The sequence below is a fragment of the Sinocyclocheilus anshuiensis genome, unplaced genomic scaffold (assembly GCF_001515605.1).
Source record: "Sinocyclocheilus anshuiensis isolate Anshui unplaced genomic scaffold, SAMN03320099.WGS_v1.1 scaffold355, whole genome shotgun sequence".
In the NCBI taxonomy this organism is placed as follows: Eukaryota; Metazoa; Chordata; class Actinopteri; order Cypriniformes; family Cyprinidae; genus Sinocyclocheilus; species Sinocyclocheilus anshuiensis.
In genome coordinates this window covers 1,766,826-1,793,511 of record NW_015549571.1, presented here as the reverse complement: position 1 = coordinate 1,793,511, position 26,686 = coordinate 1,766,826, and the positions used below count along the sequence as shown (strand labels likewise).

The 26,686-nt window shown below is 39.5% G+C and overlaps 1 protein-coding gene across 1 annotated transcript in view; it reads left to right on the top strand.

Annotated features, from left to right (window-relative positions):
* LOC107657355 (myosin-IIIb) overlaps window positions 1-26,686 on the top strand; it is a 142,163-nt gene that overhangs the window by 64,910 nt on the left and 50,567 nt on the right. The window contains exons 23-26 of the mRNA XM_016445397.1: window positions 1,980-2,127; window positions 2,956-3,109; window positions 3,297-3,385; window positions 10,002-10,131. Of these exons, the coding sequence (XP_016300883.1) occupies window positions 1,980-2,127; window positions 2,956-3,109; window positions 3,297-3,385; window positions 10,002-10,131 (521 nt within the window). The remainder of the gene's footprint in view (window positions 1-1,979; window positions 2,128-2,955; window positions 3,110-3,296; window positions 3,386-10,001; window positions 10,132-26,686) is intronic.

The following is a 26,686-nucleotide window of genomic DNA, read 5'->3' as shown; positions in this document are numbered from 1 at the left end:
ATAATACAAAAATAAAACAAACAATGCACAGAAATTACTTCATTTACAAATAACTACTCAAATCACAAAAGTAACGTACAGAACAACTTTCATTTCTTTTTTAAGTTTCCCAACAGCCCCATTTTCTCCAGAACTGTCCTAAAACAAGACAAAAGGAACGACTTATGAAAATTATTAAGACAGGACTGCAAAATATGACACAGCAGGACATGCATACAAAATACTCCAGAAATCATATTTCTGGATCATCAAGTTTGCTTAGAAAGTTTGCGGACATATCTTGCATGACAGCGCTAAAATAATAACAACAATAATAATAATAATAAAATAAAAATACAAGTGAAAAAAAAAAAACAAGCTATTTCAGTACATTCAAACGCAATACTAAAAATAAATACTTACATTTATAGAACTAAGTGCATTTGTCGGCCGCTACAGAACCGTCACCCACTTTGTTTGAATAAAAACCCCGTCTTCACTGGCGCTATGAATTCTGGGATAGGGTAGGCTGCGAAGGATCCATCGGATGTATCCTTCATTTGCCGGAGAAACGGAGGATGCATTTGAAGTCGCGTTCGAATTGCGGCAGCCTTCGTCGCGCCTCTGTGACGCAATCGGCCTTCAAATGCAGCCTCCGGAGGATGCATCGTGAATTGGGACGGTCCTCGTCGCGCCGCTGTGATGCAACCGGCCTTCAAATGCAACCTTCGTAGGATGCGGTGTTTGAATTGGGACAGCCTTCGTCGCGCTGCCGTGACGTAATCGGCCTTCAAATGGGTCCTTCGAAGGACGTAGCCTATGAATTGGGACACAATAATGTTGGAGTCTCTACTGATGAGCTGATGACCTGAATCAGGTGTGTTTGATTAAGGAGACATGCAAAACATGCAATGTTGGGGTGCCTCCAGGACCAGGGTTGGGAACCACTGATGTAGCCTATGTTGAATCTTAAAAGTATATTTTTAAATAACTGTTATAAAAGGGATAGTTCGCGCAAAAAATTAACATTTTGTCATCATTTACTCACCCTCAAGTTGTTTCAAACAAAAGAAGATATTTTGAAGAATGTTGATAACCAATCAGTTACTGGTAGCCATTGACTTCCATAACAGGAAGAAAAATACTATGGAAGTCAATGGCTACCAGCAACTGTTTGGTTACCAACATTCTTCAAAATATCTTCCTTTGTTTTCAACAGAAGAAAGAAACTCATACAGGTTTGATAAATGTGTGATTTTTGGGTGAGCGATCACATGGCCTTTTATTTATTTATTATATTATATTTATTTTATTGACTTTTACCTCAAGTTAATTTAATGATAACTTCAAGGTAAATTCTAAGCTTTCATCCCAGTCTCACTCCTTGAATCTCTCCGTTACGGATGCGTTTACATGCGTGAGCATCATCTCCAGCGATGACCTCCAGTCTAACCACCACAAAGCTCAGAATATTAATATCCACAGCAAGAGAAGAAAATAGTTTTTTTTTATAAATGTTTGATACCGAGTTACATTGAAAAAATAATATGCAGATGATTAAAAAGACTTCAGAGAGAGTGGAAAAGCCGTTCATTGATCCGAGCGAATCCTGTCAGACATCAGCCATGGGCTTGTCAGAGAAACTCATGTCTTCCACCTCGATACACACCATCGAAATTCTGCCATTTCCACTCCAATCAGCAGCGCGTTCAGCGTTATTGCCACTAATAACCTGTTAGCGGGAGCAGAAGGTGACCCCTGGTCGCTGTCTGAGGAGTTTGGAGGAGATCGCGACTGACTGAATGTTCAGAGACGAGGGTCCAAGCTTTTCGTAAACTGAAATGACACGCTCACGCAGACCTGTGTTTTTAAAGCTCTTTGTTTTTGTGTTTTCTTGGTTGACAGGTAATAAAATATTTAGTTGTTTAGGTCATTAGAGTGCTTAAGGCCTAAATGTGTTGTGACGGTCGGATAATGTTTGGCTCTTCGTGTCTTTGAAGTGCGGCTGAGAGTGGAATGAACGTGGGGATTTTGGACATCTTTGGTTTCGAAAACTTCAAGAAGAACTCATTTGAGCAGCTGTGTATCAACATCGCTAATGAACAGATCCAGTTCTACTTCAATCAACACATCTTTGCCCTGGAACAGGTGGGACTTTCTCTGTGCACTTTTTCTGAGTTTGAGTTTATCTTAAACCCACCACTATTTATCCTTGAATACATCTGCATCAGTTTAAATGGCAAAAAAAGAAATACATGGTTTCAAGACTGCCACTTGTGTAAAAGAAATGCACTTAATTGAATCAAATGCATACTTGTATTGTACTTCAAATATTTAAAGCTTTTTTAAACTGGACTTGCAGATAATAGTATTTATTAAATAATTGTCCACTTAGGTCTACTTAAAAAGAGTACATTTTTAAATGGCGGTTTCTACTCTTTATGCTTTGCTTTTAAAATACATTTAAAATAATTGTTTTACTAATTAATAGAATTCATCATATTGTCAAACCTTGTATGGAACTAAAATGTTCTCAAAGCAAATCAATGTGTCTAGTGTACACTTCATTTGCAGAAAAAAAGCAATTAGTACACTTGCACATTCAGACTTGTGTTGCTGAAACCTTTGATATGCAGGGTTTGTCAAAATGAAGGCATTTCTTTATAATTACCACACTGGGAAAAGGAAGTACACTGTAGCATACTATTAAAAGGAGAGCTTATTACAAAAAAATAAGATACTTTAAAAGAATATAATGTAATGTTTTCTGACTAATTTTAGTTAACTGCAATCAAATGAAAATGTTTTATAATTTAAAATGTATATTAAATGCAATTAGCTGAACTTTAGAGGTTTTTGTTGTTGTTGTTGTTGCTGTTGTTGAGGTTGTTTTGGACCCATTTAAGTAGAACTTAAGTACATCTTTATATGTAGTTTCATCATCATGTATTTTTTAACAAGTGTGTGTTTGTTCAGATCGAGTATCAAAGTGAGGGTGTTGATGCCAGTCTGGTGGAATATGAGGACAACAGGCCCATTCTGGACATGTTTCTACAGAAGCCCATGGGTTTACTGTCTCTGCTGGATGAGGAGAGCCGTTTCCCACAGGCCACCGACCAAACACTCGTCGGTAATGCTCAACTGCTTCATGTAAAATAATTTACATGATGTTCAGCATGCATTCGTTTTAAAGAATAATGCTAATAGCAAATCAGTTTTAACTGAACAGTGGCATTGTATTTAATAATTTATTTAATCTTAAGATGAGAGGCCAGTTTGATAAGATTCTTCACTCAGCTTCAGTGTTTGTTATATAGATAAGTTTCAGGATAACCTGAGAAACAAGTACTTCTGGACACCCAAGCGTGTGGAGCTTTGGTTCGGGATCCAGCATTATGCTGGCAAGGTAAAGAGAAAACTATTTCATGAAATCTCATCTACCGTTTTATTTTCAGGACCTATAGCTTCATATGAATAGGAAACTCACACTCTTCTTATTCAGATGAGTGCAAACAGCTCAATTAACTTTAAAAGGGTCATCGGATGCGACATGCACTTTTACAAGCTGTTTGAACTGAAATGTGTGTTGGCAGTGTGTGTACACAACCACCCTATAATGATAAAGATCCACCCAGTGTTTTTTTTAATCTGGTTAAATGTTTTCCCCTTTCTCAAATCGAGCCGATCTCAGATGCCTGTCTGTGTGATGTCACACAGACAGGCCCCTCCCACGATAGTTTGATTGACAGTAGCGTTTCAGCACAGACTGGACTGGTGTCTTACCTTAGCTCCGCCCTGAGTGAGCTGTCATCAGTCCGCCATTGTTTCACCGCCGGAGCAGATGTAGACAAGAATGACTCCTAAGCGATCAAGGTGTTCTGTTGTTGGATGTAATAATGAACATGGCAGTCATCATTTACTCCCGACATGTGAGCAGCTGAAGACGCAGTGGATTACATTGTTTCTGAAGGGAATGCGCCCCGATCTACTTAAATGCGTCTATGTTTGCGCAAATCATTCGTGATCCAGCTTCACCTCCAGAAGAAGTGAGTGTAAGGTTTTTTAATTAATCTTTGCAAATCGCCTTTCCTAATAATATGCTAGTTAGCGAGTTTTACGATGAATGTGGCTAAAGTTTACCGTCTCTCAGAGAGCGGCTCGGAAGAGAGGGGCGGGGTGAGCAGAGCTCATTTGCATTTAAAGCGGAATGCAATAAAACAGTGTGCTGTAGACAGAGCTGTTTTTGATGGTAAAAACGGTGTTGTTTTACACTACCATTGAGAAATTTTAACCAAACTATGTTACAGACTTTTTATTAAGACCCTAAATAATCATATCAACTTGTGGAAAATGGGCATCCGATGACCTCTTTAAACAATTAATGTGTAACTTAAGTAAACCACAATAACATAAGTTCCCCTTCAGGAACTCGAGCTGCGTCGAGACGCTTTGGGAACGCCTTCAGCTTGACCACACTCTGAATCACGTGTGTAATCTGTCCAATGGATGGGTGAGACGTCACGGGCGGGGTGACGTAGAGACCAGGGAGCTTTAAAGCACGTGCAGTGGATATAGCAGCAGCTTCTGTCATTCAGCGAAGCGCTCTGTGTGTGTCAGTTCTATTTATTGTTGTCTGTCCCAGTAAAAGCATAAGCCATGCCAAAGGCGAAAGACAAGCATGCGAGATCAGATATCATTTTAGACTGTGTGTTCCTCCCTGCCCGCGTTAAGTTACGGGTGGGGATACACACAGTTTATGTGTTGTTTGTTTGGGAGCGGAGCTCGCACAGTCAGCTCTCGAGGGGGCTGATTGTGCTTCTGCCCGCTGCAAACGCTCCGCTCCCGCCGGGCACGCTTCGAGGAGTGTGTCCTTGCTTGTGATCTTGCGGTTCCAGTCCCGCTGCTACTGAGGCACGGCGGCGATTGAGATCGCGGGGATCGCACATGGATCTAGTGGACGGGTTGGAGACGGGCTCGCGCTTTCTCCACCTGCACTCCCTAGATCTAGCGCTCTCTCTCGGGGTTCTCTCTGCGGTCTCTTCCCCTTTGAGTGAGAGCTCGCTGCTGCAGCTATCTTTGATATTATCTTGATATTGTTTGCATATGAGCAGACTGATTTTGGATCGCTCATTCTCCCTGCCCTCGCTAAAATAAGGGGTGGGGATGCACGCGATTTATGTGTAGTCTGTTTTGGAGCATAACACGCACAGTCAGCTCTGGAGGGGACTGGCTGTGTTCATTTTGTAAATGTCCCTAAAAAAAAAAAGGAACATTACATTGGATGTTTAGCTCTGCTCCCCCTGACGTTTCTTCTTGAGGGAAGAAAGTCTTATGCAATGTAGAATCGAGTGACTCGGTTATTCACAATTCTCTATATTGAATCGTTATCATAATCAGACCGTGTTTACTTGTCTGGTTGTTTGGCTGCATTTAATTCTGGGGAATTAAATTATGTATATTCATCTGGCTTTGAGAAGTTAGATATATAATATAATATATATGTATGTATATATACTGTATATGTTTATATTATTCGGTAGGGACCAGAGACCGGCTTCACCCTTTCTCCTCCCTCACTCTCTAAATGCAGTGAGCTCTTGGAAAAAAAATAAATTCAAGTCAGAGCACACCTCTCTTCCTCCATGGAGCAGGTGTGAGAGCGGTGTACACCTCATCATACGGTGCCCGTCTCTCCTCAGTGCCCTCAGGAGATCGGTCTGTCAACCCTGCCACCAACGATGCTTCAGGGCACAGCGGTCTCCAGCGAGCGCTTCTCTCAGCTTCCGCCCGGAAACGTAGCGGTTCTGGGAGGCTTGCTACCTCCAAGGAGGTCTCTAGAGCAGCTAGATCGGCCGTCCCCTGCTGGTTCTCCGCTTCAGGGCACTGACCTAGCCGCTCTAAGTACACCAGAGGTCAGTCTCCAGAGACTGATTTCCTTAGTAGACTTTCTGGCAACATGGAGACTTCTGCCAAATGTCTCACAATGGGTCCTGCAGACTGCAGGCTCTGGTAATGGAACAGGAAGTAAACACTCTCCTGAGGAAGGAGGCCATCGAGGTGGTCCCTCCTCGCGCAGAGAGACCATACAGCCGGTACTTCATTGTTCCAAAGAAGGATGGGTGTACACCCTGAAGTGGAAACTTTTCACTTCTTGGTGCGGAGATCGCCAGGTCGACCCAGTTCACTGCCCGGTCGGTTCAGTGCTGGAGTTCCTACAGGCTCGATTCTCTGCAGGGGTGATTGCGTCCTATTTTAGATCAGGTCGTGTCTCAGATCAGGTCTGAGGACTGGTTTGCACGATGGATCTGAAAGACGCATGCTTACCATCCTTCCTCAACACGGGAAGTTCCTGAGGTTTGCTTTGGGGGCGAAGCTTACCAATACCGGGTTCTTCCTTTTGCGGCCATTTACTGCACTCTCACCCCGCACTTTCCCCAAGTATGTGGATGCTGCTCTGGCTCTACTGTGACTCCAGGTCATCCACATACTGAATTATATAGACGATTGGTTGATATTGGCTCAATCGGAGCAGACGGTGGTTCGGCATCGAGATGTCGTTTTCACCCATATGGAAGAGCTGGGGTTAAGACTGAACGTCAAGAAAAGTGTGCTTTCTCCATTGCAGAGAACCACTTATCTGGGCGTGGTGTGGGATTCGATCACGATGCAGGCATGTTTGTCTCCTGGTCAGATTGAGTAGATCCTCATAGCAGTCGCGAGAGTGAAAGAAGACCAGTCACTCACTGTCAAGCAGTTTCAGAAACTGCTGGGTCTGATGGCAGCTGCGTCCAATGGGATACCTTTTGGCCTGGTGTTCATGAGACCCCTACAGTGGTGGCTCAAGACCAAGGGGTTTTCCCCGAGGGGCAACCCACTTTGCATGATCATGGTCATGTGGCGATGCTTTCGTGCCTTAGACATGTGGAGAAAGCCTTGGTTCTTGTCTCAAGATCCCGGTGTAGGGGACTCCTTGTCATTGCGTATGCTAATGACGGATGCCTCCCTCACCGGTTGGGTGCAGTTATGAGTGGCCGCCCAGCCCGCGGTCTGTGGAGCAGCTGCCATCTCACGTGGCACATCTACTGCCTGGAGATGCTGGTCTTGCTTCTAGCATTGAAACACTTCCTCCCAGACCTAAGAGGCCACCGTGTGTTGGGTGCACCGACAAAACAGTGGTGGTTTCTTACATCAACCACCAGGGAGGTCTGTGTTAACGCCCCATTTACAGGCTGGCGCACCAGATCCTTTTGTGGGCGCTCATTTCGGTCACTGCAAGCGTTGTTAGTTCTCCTCTCGCTACGAGTTTTTGAGGCCTCCGCTCGGCAGAGCTCCGCTACAACAGTATCTGTGAGTGGTGGGCTCTATGTGAGCCTGCTTACAGGATGTCCGGAGTGTGGATTGTAGTCAGGCCTCCTCTCGTTGGGGAGTTGTCATGCTGAGGCCTCCGCTCCAAGTGCTTGACCGTTTCTGTGAGTGTCGTCAGGTCTCCTCTCACTACAGAGAGTTATTGAGGCCTCCGCTCGCTAGAGCTCCACTAGGACAGCATCTGTGAGTGGTAGGCTCTAGGTGAGCCTGCTTACAAGATGTCCGGAGTGTAGAGTGTAGTTAGGCCTCCTCTCAGTTTAGAGAGTTGTCATGCTGATGCCTCTGCTCCAAGAGCTCGACCATTTCTGTGAGTGTCGTCAGGTCTCCTTTCGCTACAGAGAGTTATTGAGGCCTCCGCTTGCCAGAACCCCGAGGTGGTGGAGCTTATCTGGAAACAGACTTGGCCGAGGTTTCGTCTGTATGCCTGCCCCATTCACTCGGCTCCCGGGAGTTCTGGAGAGAGTGCGCCGGATGGGTAGTCCCAGTCTGGCCGGGCCTAGTACACTTCTCGGACCTGATTTCCCTTCTCGATGGCTCTCCGTGGGAGATTTCCATCAGGAGGGATCTCCTCTCTCTCTGACTTTTTGGAACTGTGGATGTGGCCCCTGAGGGGGCACAGCTCATAAGTTCTGGTCTCTCAACTGAGGTTGCTGAGACCATACTCCAGTCCAGAGCTCCCTCCACTAGGAAACTGTACTCCTTGAAGTGAACCTTCACTTGGCACGGCAACCGCCAGCCAACCCAGTTAACTGCCCAGTTGGTTTAGTGCTGGAGGTCTTACAGGTACGGTTCTCCGCAGGGTTATCCCACTCCACCTTGAAGGTTTCTGTGGCGGCCCTAGCTGCTTACCACGCCCTTTCTGTGGTCGGTCTTTTGGGAGAGACCCACTAGTTACATGTTTCCTCCATGGTGCGCTGAGGCTGAGGCCTCCAGCCAGGAGAAGCTTATGCTAAGTGGTGGATCGGGATGCTATCCATAGCCTTGAGTCCTCTGATCTTCCCTCTCCCTTGGGGGTCAAGGCTCACTCCTCCAGAAGTTGGCCTTTAGGATGCTGGAGATATCCACTCCGTTTCCTTGTCAGATTCTATACCTGCATTTTGCGCCACTCCTGGCTCCTTTTTCTCTCGCCTTAGCTGTGCTCTTCCACACTAGGCAGGGACTTGCAAATCTGGCAGCGTGGGCATACTCGTTCCCAAAGCGTTTCGACGCAGCTCGAGTTTCTGAAGGGGAACGTCTCTAGGTTACGTATGTAACCCTAGTTCACCAAGGGAACGAGATGCTGTGTCTCATTGCCATACTTCCAGCATCCCTGCGAGTGATTCCTTCATTCCACCAGAAGCTGCCGCTGTATCCACCGCACATGCTTTTAAGCTCCCTGGTCTCTACGTCACCCCGCCCGTGACGTCTCGCCCATCCATTGGACTGATTACACAAGTGATTCAGAGCGTGGTCACGCTGAAGGCGTTCCCAAAGGGTTTCAACACAGCGTCTCGTTCCCTCTGGGAACTAGGGTTACATACGTAACCTAGAGACATGTGTTTTGTTTTTTTTTGTTTTTTTTGTGGCAAACGTCTTTTATGTTCACCAAGACTGCATTTATTTGATCAAAATAATATATTAATAATATTATGAAATATAAAAAAAAATTTATAACTATTTTTATTGATTTATTTGTTAGAAACTGTGATAGGTTCTTGTAACGATCAATCCACTGAAGGCGAGTTGAAGTGTGAACCCAAGTGCAGTTTATTTACAAAGGTGATCCAAACATCCAAACAATAATCCGAGACTTGACTTGACTAGAACAGACTTGACTAGAACAGACTTGACGAGGCATGAACAGACTTGACTAAAACAGACTTGACGAGGCATAAACAGACTTGACTAAAACAGACTTGACTTGACATGAACAGACTTGACTTGACTTGACTAGGCATGAACAGACTCGACTTGACATAAACAGACTTGACGAGGCATGAACAGACTAGACTCACCGACAGCGGGTTACAACATCAATACACGACACGCGCACAATGGGAACATGATGTCTAGTTATAGCAGACAAGGACATGACATGAACAAACCAATGGGAAACAAGACACATGACTAGGACAACCAATCAGAACATGACACAAAGAACAGAGGAACCAATGGCATGAAGACAAGAGGGCAAGGGAAGCATGACACTAACAGCATGAATCAAACTACAAAATAAAAGACATGGAAACATGAACATGAAACAAAACCCAAAACCCACATTACATATTCCCCCCTCTAAGGGCGGCTCCAGACGCCCAAACAAAACCCAAAACCCACATTACAGTTCTTTTGAAGGTTCTTAGGTTAAATTAGGTTTTTAGGACAAAATGAGTTTGAAATATAAATCTTTTGTAACCAGATTGATTATCTTTACTGCTACTTTTGATCAATTTAATGCATCATTGCTGAATATATTTTCTTAAAAAATAAAATGTTAAAAATGTTACTGACCCCATACTTTTAACTGTAGTGTATATATAATCAACATCGTAGTTAAACAGTTACTATTGCAGTAATGCATTAATACACCAATCCCTGTTGTATCAGAATATAAAGATTTCCTGCAGTTTCACAAGTAAAAGTGTGTAATAATGAAATGTCTTGTGTCTCTCTGTCAGGTGCTGTATAATGTCAGTGGTTTTCTGGAGAAGAACCGGGACACTCTTCCTGCAGATATTGTGGTGGTTTTGAGGACGTCAGAGAACAAACTCCTGCAGCAGCTGTTTTCCAGCCCTCTGACCAAAACAGGTACCAGAATCATTCAGCATTATCACGTGAGCTGTCGCTTCTGTCACCTCTCTAGCCAGTCAGAACTGACTGTCAGGCCAATTGTATCCCAGAGTTCTCTTGACAAATACTGCAGTGCCACAGAGCATCTAGGAGGCTGGAACAGAGTGTCAGATTAATGGAAATGCAGTAAGGGTGTTAAAACTGTCCCAATCATTTGAGATGCTTCACACCCCATTTTCATCATCCAGAGGTCACTGGGTCAAGTCAGGGCCAATGGGTGAGAGCTATGTTAAAATTCATGACAGTGGATTGTAAAATGTTAAGAGGTGTTGGTGTAAATGTTTGTTGTTAAATTATAAAGCAATCATTTGAAAGTGATGTTCACACTTCAGCCCAGACACCTGTTGTAGTAAGATCGATTCTCTTTGTCAGTGTGTCATTTTGCTCCAATGTTAAAGGTCAATCTCGGATCCACAGAACTGCTGAGAGATCACATTACTGAGAGAATATTTCCATACATATAGAATACAAAATACAAATAAAAATGGTCTCAAATATGTATGACGTATTAGTATGAAATTAAGTAGTATTAAAATATATGAAAACATTAAGAATGGATAATTGGGTTTCAAGTAACAGGATTTTAGATTTAGTCTAAATAAAGCTAGCTTTGCGGTCAATAAGATTTAGTATTTTTTTATTTTTATTAATGCTTTTATTCAACAAGAATGCATTAAATTGCAAATAAATATTTATAAAATATTGTAAAATAATTATATTTCAAATCAATTCTGTTCTTTTAAACTATTGTTCAATAATCCTAAAAAAAAAAAAAGCCAATAAAAACCCTATAAAATAATAATAACAATAACACACATACTAACAATAGCACACATAATAATAACAAAAATCACAGTTTACACAAAAATACTACGCAGCACAAAGCATCAAATCAGCATATTAGAATTATTTCTGGATCATGTGACACTGAAGACTGGAGTAATGATGCTGAAAATGCAGCTTTACATCACAGGAATAAATTACATTGCAAAATATATTCAAGTAGAAAATATACAGTATATATTTTTAATTGTGGTAATATTTCATAATATAAATGTCTTACTGTATTTTATAAATGCAGCCTTGATGAAATTAAATGCTGCTTTGATAAGATACTTTAAAAAAAAGAAACAAAAAAGAAAAAAAAGCATAACAAAATATTAGTGACGACAACATTTTTTGAATGGTACTTACAGTACAATGGTACTTACACTCTCATAACAGAAATGCTGTAAACAGCATTGTGGGATATATATAAATTCTCTCTCTAAATGCATTGCTTTAAAATATAATGGAACACTGATTTACCCTATTTGTGAAAGCATTTCCAATATTGTGTTTGTGTGAGTTTTGAGTTTATGGAAATTCAGCAGCCCATTGAAAATGTGTGGTCTGACAGTATGATTGCGTGAATGTGCTGTGTGGACGCTCAGACTCAAATAAACGAGCTGAATTCAGAGACTGTGGCCACAGTCTTTGTCTCTCTCTCTCTCTTTCTCTGTTTCTCTCTCCTTCTTTATAAATACAAATCTCTCCCCCCATTATCTCTGGAGTGGCTGATCTCCAGGCAGAAGAATAGTGGAATAGAAAGGAAGGATAGAGCTGTGGATGGATGTGTTTTCGTTTCCTCTAAGCTGTCCGCTAGGCTCCCACTGCGTCTTTGCTATCTATTGGAGTTTGGGATATTCCAGCGATAAGATTCTCAAATACTCTGAGGAAGAAAAGCAGCTATTTAGCCCAGTAAACTGCTTGTCCTCTGCTATCGTTCTGCCAGCCAGGTGCTTAGTAAAGCCAAGAGTTGCTAGACGGTCACTCGACTTAGTGAGGTGTGAATAGGAGCACGCTGGGTAATTATAAGATGTGTATTTTCATGCGTCTCTTTAGTTAAACCATTATGTGGCTGGCCGCTGCCTTCGGCTACCTGTTAATGAGTGTGTTTAATCAGAACCCAATGAAAAAGATTTGAAGAACCGTGTTTCCAAATGAATGTGCTGAGCTTATAAAAGTGCTGGATACTTTGCTAAATGGAATAGGATAATTTTATTGGTCAATTTTGAGGTGTGTGTGTGTGTGTGTAGAGAGAGAGAGAGATATGTTGCTTTCCTTTAGTTCCAAAACATAGGATTTTGAAAATGGTATGAAAAAGGGTATGATGGTTTATTAGTTCAGTGGAATTTGAAGTAGATATATTCTAAACAAAAGTTTAAAATTATTCATAATAAGCAATTAAAAATGTTCAAAAACCATTGCTTACTTAAATATGTACATCCGTTAACAGGGAACAATTTTTTTCAAAGCATACAGTACCACACAGCTTTATTAGTATCAGTATCAGTATCAGTATTAGTATTAGTATTAGTATTAGAATTATTGTTATTTAATACCACTGCTGGAAGAGTGTCTTGTTTTTTTTTCTTTTTTTTTCTAGAAAACCACTGACATTTTATAAGACCTGGCAGAGAAATACAAGACATTTTAAATGCTCAATTACTAATTTCAATTAATGAGCATTTTTCTTAGGCTCCTGTTTATGTTCTGTTATTTCACTTTAATGGCAATAAAAATAACTTATTCATTGCCATTAAAGTGAAATTACTGAACCTACACATAGGAGCCTGAGAAAAATGCTCATTTTAGAAGAACATTTCAAAAGGCACTTAGGCTTTTGCATCAGATCTCTTCATATATAGATATATATATAAAAAAATAAATAACAATGGCAAAAACAACAAACTCATCTAAATTTAAAATGAAAATTAAAACAGACCACATATTCAAAATAGAACATATATTCAAAATATTCTATAAAGCTATAACATGACCCTTAATACTACAACAATGTCCTCTACACTTTCCCCACAGACTTCTATTATATTTTTTCATTACTGTAAACAGGTTTTTGCTTGTCTTTACAAACTGATATTAGTCTAAATTATTTTCAGAGGCGGAGGAAACAGTGGTGGACGATCGGAGAATCCTCTCCGTGGTAAAGAAAAACCCTTTCACAACATCAGCCAAGAGAAGAACACTCTCCAGGAGACAGATGTGTCTCTGTCAAAGTCTACGATCAAGAGAAGACTTCACCAGAGCAAATACAGAGGCTTCACCACAAGCTGCAAACAAGGCCAGATTAGACTTTGCCAAAAAACATCTAAAAAAGCCAGAGCACTTCTGGAAAAGCACTCTTTGGACAGCTGAAATTAAGATCAACCTGTACCAGAACGACGAGAAGAAAAAAGTGTGGAGAAGGCTTGGAACAGCTCATGATCCAAAGCACACAGTGTATAGAGATATACTCTCTGCCCAGATTCAGTTAAATGCAGCAAAGCTGATTGAGCGGCGCTTCATAGTACAAATGAACGATGACTCCAAACATACAGCAAAAGCAACCCAGGAGTTTTGAAGGTAAAAAAGTGGAATATTCTGCAACGGCCGCAGTAAAGGCCTGGCAAAGCATCACAAAGAAGAAACCCAGTCTCTGGTGAAGTCCATGAGGTCCAGACTTAAGGCAGTCATTGCCTGCAGATTCTCAACAAAATATTAAAAATGAACATTTTATTTATGATTATATTTATTAGTCCAATTACATTTGTGCCCCTGAAAATGGGGGGATTGTGTATAAAAATAGTTGTAATTCCTAAGCTATTTATGTTATATTTTTGCTCAACCCCTTGAATTAAAGCTTCAAGTCTGCACTTTCAATTTAATCTTGATTGTTTCATTTTAATTCTATTCTGGTGGCATACAGAGCCAAAATGATGAAAACTGTGACAGTGTCCAAATATATATGGACCTAACTGTACATGCAGATCATCTTAACATTTCAAACATTAATAACAAAATAGGACGTTAACGGGCAATGAAGAAAACGAGTCTTTAGAAGGAAATATTGTTAGAGCGGCCGCTTTGATCCTCGACACTTCATCATGACATCACCATCGTTCTTCTCAGCATTGCTTGAATCGCGCGGTCACACGCGCTCAAGGAGCGTTTGTCATCAGTGAAGAAGAGACTGAACAGTATCAAGTTGAATATATATATATATATATATATATATATATATATTAGCAATGACACAAAATAATGACACAATTTATAAATTCAAAATTAAATTCATGTATTTTATTCAACTTTACATTCAGATTTGCCATCACAGGAAATCACTAAATTAGTCTTGGTGAGCATAAGACAATCTTGAATATAATGTACACTCCCTTTTAATATAAATCTGGTGTATAATTAAATATAAAAATTAATTCACGTGATACACAGTAAACTGATTTGAAGAACCTATAATGAATCCTCAAGAACGTTTAGCAAACTAAAGAACTCTATGCAAAAACAAATGGTTCTTGATAAGAGAAGGGTCTTTGATGTATCTAATATGCTACAAATAATCACTGAGCCTTTATTTTTAAGTGTGTAGCCATAATCCTCATTACTTAAATCACCTGATCATTTTAATCTGCAGGGCAAAATACCTGGTGGCTTTAATTTGCATATATTTTCATTGTTCTCTGTTTTTTGCTGTTATCTTTACAAATTCTGGCAGAACCTGAGTTAATCTGTTTGTCCTGGGTGACTTTGTGCAGCTGGTTTTCCTCTTCACAGTGCAGGGTGAGTTCAGACCAGTAGGGGTCAGGCTTGATGATTCAACCACATCTCAATCACAGAGCTTCTTTGTATGATGCTGTTCTGAAGTCAGTGGTGTTTGTAGCATATGTACATGCTGTAAAATGATAGCTTGATCATAAGTCCTGTGCTGAATAAATGGTGTTTGTTTAAGTGCTCTGGAGGTTTATTTAGAAATAAGATGTTGCATTATTAGAACACTTGGCATAGTGTTTCAATAACGGTCAGTTTATATTGCTAGGCTGTTTTGTTGTACTCCAAGGTTGCAGGTTTTCATATTTTACATTGTGCAATTGTAAACTGTAGGTTAACTTTACATATTCATGGTTAGTTGATGCACTGTGTTTTTTTTTTTTATTAACACCAATTTAGGTTTATATGAATGTATAAGTAAAAATGTACATCTGTAATTGGTCACCATTTTATTTTTTCACTCTTCTAAATCACATTTTGACATCACTAATTCATTTTAAATACTCCTGCAGTGAAAATTTTGATATTCCATTTTTTCACAATTAATACGAGCTCATAAAGATGCATGCATAATCATCATGAAGGATTAGCAAAACCCTAGAGAGAAAAAAAAGGATGCTTAATTGTACTGAATGTGCAGTTGTTGTGTACTTTAAATATTAAAAGAGTATTCAAAAAAATCAAAAATATTTGCAGATAATATAATATTAATGAAGTAAATGGCCACTTAAGTGTACACTTTCATGACAATGTTTCTTAAACTTCAGTACACTTTTAAATTGTGCACTGCAATAATGTCAAATTAAAAGTTTTACTTTTTAGTACATTTTAAATAATTGTTTTAGTAATCTATTGTTGTGTTTTAAAGAAGTAAACTTACATATTTAATGTGTTGCTTAACATACTAAAGCACATGTAACGTACATTATCATAATTTTAACTGTAGTAGGTTATTTGATATTACATTTAAAGTGAATATATTTTAAATCTACTAAATTCCATATATATTTAAAAACATGACATACCTGTTTCAATTTGCATGTAGTCATAGCAAACAGCAGTTTAGTTCAATAAATGCTTGGCAGTTAGACAGTGCATTTTAACCATATTTCAAAGACAAGAAGTAATTATAAAATTATACATGTACTCAAGTCCTGCTTAAGTGGGACAAAAAAAAATACTAATTGCATTGACTATAAATTTAAATTATAATACATTTTCATTTAATTGAAAATAACATGCACTTAAATGCCAGGAAAAAAACCTTTCAGTTTGAACTTCCTATTTAAGTTTATTATTTCCATAAAAAAGTACTACTTTTAGGTGCGCTAAAGTGTGCTTATTTTTCACACAATGGAATAATTTTAGACTGAGTAAGACATAGCACTGGTAACGTCCTCCAATCTGCTTTCATTGATTAGACAAGTGCAGTATGCAGTCTGTTTTAATAACTACTTGTTCGTCTGTGCAAATAGCCCCTCATAAACTGTTTGTCTAAAGTTGTTGTCTGGTTGTCTAAAGTGATATATTTTTATGCACTTCCATCAGGTGCTGAAACTAACAGCAGTTTGGTTTCTGTACAAAAAATGAGAGAAAAGCATTGTTTAGTTTATGATTGGTTGTCTGGTGCTAAACAATGTGCCGTTCTAGCACTACATTGTTTTTTTTGTTTTTTTTACACTTTATACATTTGGCATAGCAATTCAGGGTTAGCACCTTCAATTCAATTGTAGAAACATTCAATTGTACGCTCTAAAAAATGCTGGGTTAAATACAACCCAGTGCTGATTAAAATAGGGACAAACCCAGCAATTGGGTTGTTTTGATCCAGCGGTTGGGTTACTACCCAGAAGTTTGGGTTAAACATTTAACCCAACTGCTAGGTCAAAACAGCCCAATTGCTGGGTTTGTCCCTATTATACCCAGCACTGGGTTGTATTTAACCCAGAATTTTTAGAGTGTAGTGTTAAAGACATTAAAAGACACTTTTAAAAGACATCCTAACACCCTTTCATGTGTAAAACGTAGTTAAGAAAAAACTTAGCCCAAGGTGAAGCTTAGTGTGAAAAGCCGATAAGTTACTCAGTTTATTCAGATTTTTAGCACAAATAAAGTTTCAGGACAATCTGTAACTCAGAGACTGAGGGGCATGAACTGCCCAGTGTTATTATAAGAAATGTCACAGTAATGTTATATTAGGATTTAGATTTAGCAAGAAGTTGCACAGAGGTTAGCTGTCTCTTCAAACCTTTGAAATGGCAGAATAAACACCGGCGCCCATTAGAAGGCCGTGCTCAGCATTCAGAGCTCTGGTTTGGGTCTGGGGTCGGCCTGCAGTCCATGTGGTGCTGTTTTGTCAGAGGAAATGGATTATATTTGCATGAACAAATTCCCCTAAAGCCAGAGCTCTTGTGTGGATTTGGGGGTTGGAGGTGTTTGGTTTGGCCCTGTTCTAGAAAACTCCATGGGGCTTTTACTGCAGGCCTGTGGCCACACTGCATGTATATGCTCCTCTGTGCGGCCTTCCAGCAGATTTGCATAGAACATCTGTGCACTAGAACAGAACCGTATGCTATTCTGGTTACTGTCAGAAAGAGATGGTCGCTCTCGGGGTCTCTGGGGAGGAACTGATGGTGTTTTTGCTGTATAGGAAATTGCAGAGTGCAGAATGGATTGTTGAGCAGTTTGTACATATGGACTGAGTCAGACTGGCTATTGACATTTACATGTCTGAACTTAGTGAGGTCTAAATGTGATTCAGTTTGCGCAGTTGTATAAGAAAACTCCTTTACATTTCTGTATACTAAATTAGTTCCAGTGAAACATGCAGAACATTTTGTTTAAATCATGACAAACAAAAAAGCTTATTCTCAGGTTGTTCTTATTCAGCCTTAGTACCATTAAATAAATAGTTTACCCAAAAATAAAAATAATACACAGTCATAATTTCTTACTCTCATATCGTTCTAAACCTGTATGACTTTATTTCTTCCATTTCACATATTTTCTGTTATTTTGCTTTCCAAAGACTCTTATTTTGATAACCTTGTACTCGTGTACTCATGTTTTCCTGTTTTTTCTTGTTTAGTTTCCTGTTTATGTTACTCAGTTTGATCACCTGTGTCTTATTTAGTTCCTCATTTATTTATAGCACTGTGTTTTAGTTCAGACTATTTCCACATTAATCCAGATATTTGAAAAACATCTCTACATTTTGGCCTTTCGTCCACACTGAGATGGCATTTTTGTCCTGTGAAAACAGCTTTTTGAAGTGTATACGTTTGAAAACACTATTTTCACATTGTAGTGTTGATTGTGATAACGAAGGTAGGCTATCAAAAAACAATGATGCATGTTCAGTCAGGTGACGCATATTGGCCCATACATTGATGATCCAAAAAATTATGACCAGTCACAGGTGAAGCAAATATTGTTGATCTTCTCCTAACAAGGCCACATTTTAAAGGGGTCAGAAACTGCATTTATTTATTATTTTATAATCTTCTCTGAGGTTCACTTATAATGTTAGTGTGATTTTACATTAAAAAAACAACAACAATTTAGAAGTAATAGGCTATTTTCTATCTTGTTTTTGAGCCTCTCTACAGAACGGTCTGTTTTTATAGGCCGGGCACATTCAAGACTCGCAAGTGAACGCCCACTGCTATGATTGGCTAACAGTTTTGCTATCTTGTTTTTGAGCCTCTCTACAGAACGGTCTGTTTTTATAGGACGGGCACATTCAAGACTCGCAAGTGAACGCCCACTGCTATGATTGGCTAACAGTTTTGTTTATTTAAAAAATGGATGGGTGCTGCTGTGATATACTCTGAAAACAACATGGGCCATTTGGGTTAAAAACTTATAATAGCCTACTTAGTATATATCAAACGGACTGGAACAGAAAATGCAATAATGGTAAAAACACGTTTATGGCGAGTTCACACTGCACGATTTTAGCCCCGATTTCCACTCGCTGACAGGTTTTGCGAAATCGAAAAATCGGTGCTTGTTCACGCGAGTGACAATCATGCAGTGTGAATTATCAAACACGCGATTTGAGACCGATGCCCGTGAAATATTTGGCATGCTATATATCTGGAGCTGTCGGCGATTCAAAATCCTGCTGTGTGAAATGAGTTCTGACTGAAAAATATTTTTCAATTCTTTCTATTGTAAAGTCATGCAGTGTGCAATGTGAACACAGCAGCAACTGAATGCTGCCCCAGATAGTCGTGCAGTGTGAAAACAACGGTGATCCGACGACTTTGAAAATCGTGCAGTGTGAACTCGGCAATATGTGTTGCGACATTACTGTTGGGTCAGACTCAGCACTGCATCATCTTTTACTTTCAGTCTCTCTAAAAAGCCTGCATCATACTGTCTTGTTTAAAAATGAATCTGTAATAAAGTAAAGCAAACAAACAAATAGTGTTTCACTGACGTGATCAGGTGATGACGCAAGCGGTGCAACGTGACCATAGACAACAGAAGCCATTATAATAACAAAACTCCCACTTCCGAGTACCAATGGGAAAAAAAAACGAGATAGTCTGAGTTCATTTTAAGCAATAATCCTGTAATCCTGTGTTTGCGTCTCTCTAGTAATTCCTCTCCTACTACAAGTACATATCAGTGGACACGGCTAAAGAGGCAGAGCTGTAGAAGCAGACGTTGATCTTGTCCTGCAGAGATGGGCTTTAACTGCACTATTACGTCATAAAGTGGCACATTCCAAAACAAGTCATTTTCTGAACTTGGTTTCAATAAAGGCCATTTTTAAACTAAAGAGAAAGTTTTGAGTTAAAAAAAAGATCAAGAGATCAAGAAAAGATCAAAAGATCAAGGAAAATTGGATTTCTCAGTTCATGACCCCTTTAAGGTCTGGGTAGATTAGATGGTAAGCAAACAATCAGTGTGTTGGATGTCAGAGAAACTGGTAGAAATAAAGATCTGAGTGACTTTGACAAGGCCCGAATTGCTATGGGAAGGTGTCAGAATGTGTCTGGAATGGTAAGGCAGTCTGAGGAGGAACTAACGACAAACCAACGACAGGGTGTTGGGCACCATCAATGCATGAAGGCAACAAAGGCTATACCGCCTGGTCCGAACCAACAGAAGGTCTACTGTGGCACAGGTAATGATGGTTATGGGAGGAATGTGTCACAACATACAATGCATCACACTCCTCTGTATATGGGCCCAATGAGAGTGCCTTTCACCATCGAAAGCACCTACAATAGGCACCTACATAGCATTGGAACTGGACCTCAGAGCAGTGGAAGAATGTGGCCTGGTCTGATGAGTCCCGTTTTCTTTTACATCACGTGGATGGCCATGTATGAGTGCACCATTTACCTGGGGAAGTGATGGCACTGGGATGCATGGGGCAACGACAAGGCAAGGAGGAAATGTGTTGCTCTGGGCAATGTTCAGCTGAGAAATGTAAATTTGTTTTTTATTTGTATTGACTGTATTCAGTGTAGAAGATCCTACTGTAGGTCTGTCATCCTATTCAGTGTTGTACTCTCACAAGTATTACAATCTTTCAAATAGGAGAACCACTTTTTAACTTCAGCTTGACCTCGGGGCAGTGCTGTGTTAGGTCGACAAAATCCTTTGCTGCTTTTCCGACTGTGATATTAGCTCTTAGTCACACTAAACCGGCCCAGCAGACCATCTCCTGATTAAAGCGACCCACATACAAGAAGCCATAGCCCTTTACAGTGGACAGAACTAACGTGACTCAAACGGACGGCTCAAACCGCCTCTGGTCAAGCGCTGAACGGAGAGGGGAGATGGGGGCAGGGTATCTCGGACTGGAACAATCACATTTGCCTGCTTTCCGAGCTGAGCTTCGAGAATATTTCATATTTATTTAAAAGAGCAGCGAGCGTCTGAATGAGAGATGAAGTATAAGGAAAAGCCAGGAGATACGAAGGCGCTTTCCTCAGCAGAAGTCAGCTCGTGTAGACTGCTGTCTGACAACTTTGATTGTCCCCTGTGCCGACAGCTCGTTCCTGGGCTTCACACGCATACGCTGGGATGAAAGGTGTCATACTGAAGCAGGGATTGCTTTATAATCCAGGGCACATTGACTGTTCTGGTCAATAGAAAGGCAACACAAGTGGCAGCTTGGGCCGCTGTTCTCTGGGAGAATCTTGCTGGGCTTAATTTTCAAAGTGAATGCACAGGGCTTTCTTTCTCTCTTTTTTTCCCCGTCTCCCATTCGGCAGCTTGTGTCAGAAGCACATGTGAGGAGAGATGCTGGGTGTCATCCTATTTCACAGGCCTGTGACTTAACAGACAGATTGACCTGATGGGAAGAGTGCGCACACACACACACACACACACACACACACACAAACAATCTCCTTTCATTGTGTCCTGACCTCTCTCTTGGATTCTGCATTCTTTCGGTAGAAATGTACTGCTGTTCAGAAATGCTTTTGTTGTTTTTTCACATTTGAAATGAAGTAATTGTAAAAAAATCACAAAACTTGGCTCCCCCAAAGCTAATATTAGAAGTAGTTTATAAATATACATAAAACATTATTTTTCTAAATGTATTTGAGTCATTTATGGTATAAAAGTCCATTAATTGAGTGAACGCAACAGTGGTAAACAAAATAATGCATACAGTAGGTCATTCTCTGGAAATGCTGCATTCATACTCCATTTGTGACCATAGCTGCATTCTCGTCAGACTTTCATTTCAGAAATTTTGTGTGTGAGCCTTGTGCATGAATGTAGCCAGAATGCTAAAAAATCCAATCGATTACCAGAATCAATGACTGAACGTGTCTTTGTGAACAAAGGCAAAGCTAATACCGTGAAGGTGTGTATGTGTCATAGTGATGATGATGTCGTTGTCATGTGACTATTTGACTGGAGGATTCAGCACAGCCCCTTGAGGTCTCTGTATCCTCTCAAGTCTGTGTATCTCTAAGCCACAGACTGTATTGTAGTTCTCAGAATCTAAAGTCCATCGCTATATGCTCTATCCTTACCTACTTTTCTCTCATTTTTGCTCTCATTGTGTGAACATGCCAGAAAGAAGTGATAAAAAAATGTGTCGTATGAGCACAGAATGATATGCCATTCCAACACTCTTTGCACACCCTTGTAATACAGATGTGCACTTTTTGAACGTGCACTTGTAGTGTACTTCAAATCTTAAAAGTGCATTTAAAAAAAAAAACTACTTACAGATAATGTCATATTAATGAAATAAAACACCACTTTCATGACTTTAAAATTATTAGAGTATTTCCAGGGAGCCGTGTAATAAAGAAACATAAAAAAGCCTAAAATATTTTGGTAGCACTTTATTTTACAGTCCTGTTTCGCATATACATGCTATGTACTCATTATAGTAAATACAATAACTAGGGACAAACCCTAAACCTACTTCCAGACCTAACCTGAACCCATGTAGTTTCCTTATGCTACCCAGTACTTTCTGAGGTATACGTACAAAATGCAACCAACATTTGTAATGTGATGAGTTTGCATTAAACAAGAAAGAAAAATGTCCTGGGTTATTCATTTTTCATTCAGAATGTGTGATTTATTACAAGGCACACAAACTGAGTGATTCTGCTAGACTTTCCTCAATTATCTATTCAAATGAAATGAATAGAAAACTTACTGTGACAGGGTAGAAATAATGTTGTGCTTCAGGGTTAAGCTTATAGAATTAATTGGAGTTGGGGGTTGTAGTATAGAAATCAACCATTGAAAACCCCATATTTGTCGAACACTCAATACTGGGGGGTTTGCAGATTCACAATTCAATATGGACGTAACTGGTATGTGGGAGTCAAAACATCAAGAAGTCATTATGTGAATAAATACATGCATACAGAGGCACTGCTCCACTCTGTGTGTGTTTGCAAGTGTGTGTGTGTGTGAGACAGAGATGCTGTATGTGTGTGTCAGTGTGCGTAGGTGCGTTATAAGCTGACTTCAGGGTAGATCCCCTTCATCAGACCATGATGTCTGTGTGAAAAGCATGAAAATGCACTTGTGCATTGCATGCTTGTTCCACTCGCACTAATTCATTTTGACAAATGTCCTTTAATAATCTGCACTCAGAGATGAGAGAGAGAGAGGATGGGAGAGTCTCAGACAGGAGCAGAAAGAGAACGAGAGCTGTAAGGGGAAAAAATGACAGGCAGAGAGAAACAGAAGTTCTTCTACAGTAATTTGTGTTTAGCAGGTTGTCATGTGACCTGAGTGCAAACACAATATCGCTGCAATTCGACCAGCAGTACCCAAGACTCGACTATATCTGCAATGATTTCAGTAACAGTATCTCTTTAAGCCACCCTCCATCTGTAAAATAACTATTATTTTACCATTTAGTCAGAGATGTGTGAACAACTGTTTTGACATTATTTCACACTATTTAGAGTAGCACACGTGTCTCAGAAGCCAAAAAATGTTGTCAAATTGGACAATGAAACTAACACACTTCTCTTCATCACGGAGGAAAAACGACTACTTTCTAAATGCATGTTATTACTCATCTTATGGTAAAGTGGCAGACTTTCCTCTGGTGATGTATGCAAGACTTATCCAGTCATTTAGTCTGCAAAAACTCCACCTCTTTCTTTAATCTACAGCAAGCTCTCATTTAGAGGCGTCCATCCTATCAACAGCCAATGGACAGAACCAAGTCCTGCCCTACATACTTTCTTAATCAATAATCTGTATTTCTTAGGTGTACATCACAGTGTGGAAGAAAAAAATCTGTCGGTACTTCCGTTACATCGCTTCCATAATATGCAAATGAATGGGTGACCAAAAGTTGACACGTCAAAAACCACGCAAAGCAAACGTAAGAGAGTAACCCATATAACCCAAGCTGATGAGAAAAATACTAATATTTGAAACTTTGGATAAACCACCAAACCAGTATAAACCATCGCTTCCAGCCATACGTGCATTAATAAAAGTGTTGTAAAGTGCTGCGTCAGCATGTTGTGTTGTCGTTTGTCAATTTTATTAGTTATTTAATATTGTCAAGATGCACTTTTCAACGTTTCACTTTAAAAAACAGCACTTATTACAGAAATAGTACTTAATTGCAAACTGTAATGTAATGTTTTTGGACACTGGCATGTTATTTACAATTAAATAAAACAATTATTATGATGTACATTTTTGTTGGAACTCGGGTCGATCGCGTCAAAAAGGACACGCCTTACCATCTACACCATTTAATCTGTTTAATAACCGTAACCGTTTAATAAGTGTCTTTTTTCAGTGTTGACTCTCGAATCACACGTTGGTGGAAAATTAGCCTCTGCCAACAAGGCAGGCTATTTGCACTTAGTGTAAAACTAACACTTTTTTAACATCCAAATAAATCGATTCAGCGTCTTTATGCCATCACAAGCTGCTTTTGATGTAACTTACAATTAATTTAAGCAAATATATGCTTGCTCACATTTATACCAATCAATGCCAGTTTATGGTGTTCATAAAAATGATTTTATTTTAACTGAACAGGAAAAATAATCTAGCCGGAATAGCTGTGCATCATTAAATAAAAAGAAAAATAGCATGAGTTTATTGCAGTGTAGACAGATTTTTGGATACTGGTTTAAGAGCAGTGGAAACTGGTTTGGCCGTTTTGTAAATGCACAGGATGAGATTGAGCACCGGCTCCAGAACCAGCACCCGTCAGTGGAAAAGAGCTACACATGGCCCATCTAGCAGTGCTGCATCAGGGTTTAGACTACAGCAGAGACAACATTTACCAGCAGCAGCCTACACGTGTAATCCCATTGGTAGGAGCGTGGGATTCCTGAGCTATAGTTAGATCTGAAACAACTCAATTAATCCCTGACAAATAGAGCAATTAAACGTGATCTGCTCTGAACGCTGGGAACCATGCATGTTCGTTCACACGAGACGGTCATTACGAAACCGGCGTGGCGATGGGAAGAAGAACGATAATTGTTTTCTTGACTTATTGTTTGTTTGTTTGAGTCTGTGACCCATTCTAATCTGTCATCTGGTGTATTACTGGGGCACAGACTACAAGAACAACAGATGTTTCATCTCCCTAGATTCCTTCAGACTTCCCCACACACACACACACACACACACACACACACACTGAAGTGCTGCAGCTACAGTTGCGCTCTGCTTGGCGTGTCTGCGGTGGGTATTTTTCTAAAGGTGTGTGGCACATCTGCGCTGCCATTGTTTATTCATGCGCCGGAGCCTTTGAAACGTGCTAAAATGCTTCCCACTCATTATAAAACTCCTCTGCCACCCGTGGATTAGCACTTTGATGTCACCAATCCGGCTTCAAAGGCTCCTTCAGTACCATTAATCAGAGTTTAGTCTCTGAAGACCCAGCCAGGGAAAACATTTGGACATCTTGTGCAAAAACTTTTGAAAAGCTCAGACGGTGCTGCATATGCAACAGTGGGGTTTTATATCACGAAGACGTGTGTGTGTGTGTGTGTGTGTGTGTGTGTTTAAGGAAGCGAGAGAAGAGGAAGCAGGAAGAGAGAGTGTATTAACGACAGAGAGAAAGAGAGATGAGAGACAGTGACGACTCACTCTGATCCTGAACGCTCTCAGCACTGGATATTAGACAGTGCATAGGTCACAAGGTCACAACACGGGCTTCATTGAGGCTGTCTGTTAAAGGGTTTTTGTCTTAAATAAGAGTTGTACTCTAATTCCCTATATTACATGACAAAACACTGATGTAGTTCAGTTAGAGGGTAAATGAAGGTCATTTTCTGCTATGTGGTTGCACTATACTAGCCCAGAAAAGTAGAGACTCTTGTGTTGGTTTTGCCAGTTTCAAGTGCTATAGTTTTATTACAATGAGCCATTATAATAAAGAAAGTTTATGTTTGTCACTTGTCAATTTTATTAATGTTATTTAATATCGTCAAGATTAACTTTAACATTTCACTTAAAAAAACAGTACTTGTTACAGAAATAATATGTAAGTACCAACTGAATGTAATGTTTTGGACACTGGCATGTTATTTATAATTATATAAAATTATTTTATTTTATTAATTGCAATTAGCTGAACATTAGAGTGCTGTTTGACTCTTTTAAGTAGGACTTAAGTATATCTTTATATGTAACTTCATAATTACTTCTGTTGTCTCTGAAATATATTAAAAGTATACTGCCAAATGTACTGCATTTATATGCATTTATAGTAAACTAAAATATAATTTAATGTTATTAATATATTTGTAATTACACATTTGTAATGATGGTGCAATTTGAAAAAAAAAAAAAAACTTTAAATGTAATATCATATAAAACACTAGTGTTGTCACGGTACCAAAATTTCAGTATTCGGTACCGATACCAGTGAAAATCCACTGTTCTCGGTACCAATTTCGGTACCAAAGCAAAACACAAAAACATGCTAATTGAACAACATTATTTTTTATTAATAACGTTAAAGAAAAATTAAATGTACAAAACCAATGCCATTCTTTATACTTATTTAAAATTGTTTCAAGTTTTTGCACAAGTAATAAAAGTATGAAAAAAGTAAAGAAGTTTCACCCAAAAGTTTAGTCATAGTTCTGCTGCCACTGAAAAACATCTGTAAACTTTTGTCTGTTTTAGGGTTTGCTGGTGTGTTTCAGGATCTTCCTCAGTCTGCAGCTGTAAAAGGAAAATATAATATACTTCAGTAAAGCAATGGGCTGAGTCTGACCAAACGCAACATTAGATCATTGACACCAGCTAAAATATAACTTTCAGTAAATAACAAACCTCAGCTTTTATAATAAATTTAGATAAGATTACATATATTACGTGTATATCAAATAGATGAAACTGTAGTATTAAAAACACTTTACAATAAGATTTTATTTGTTAGATAACATGACCTAACAATAAACAATAG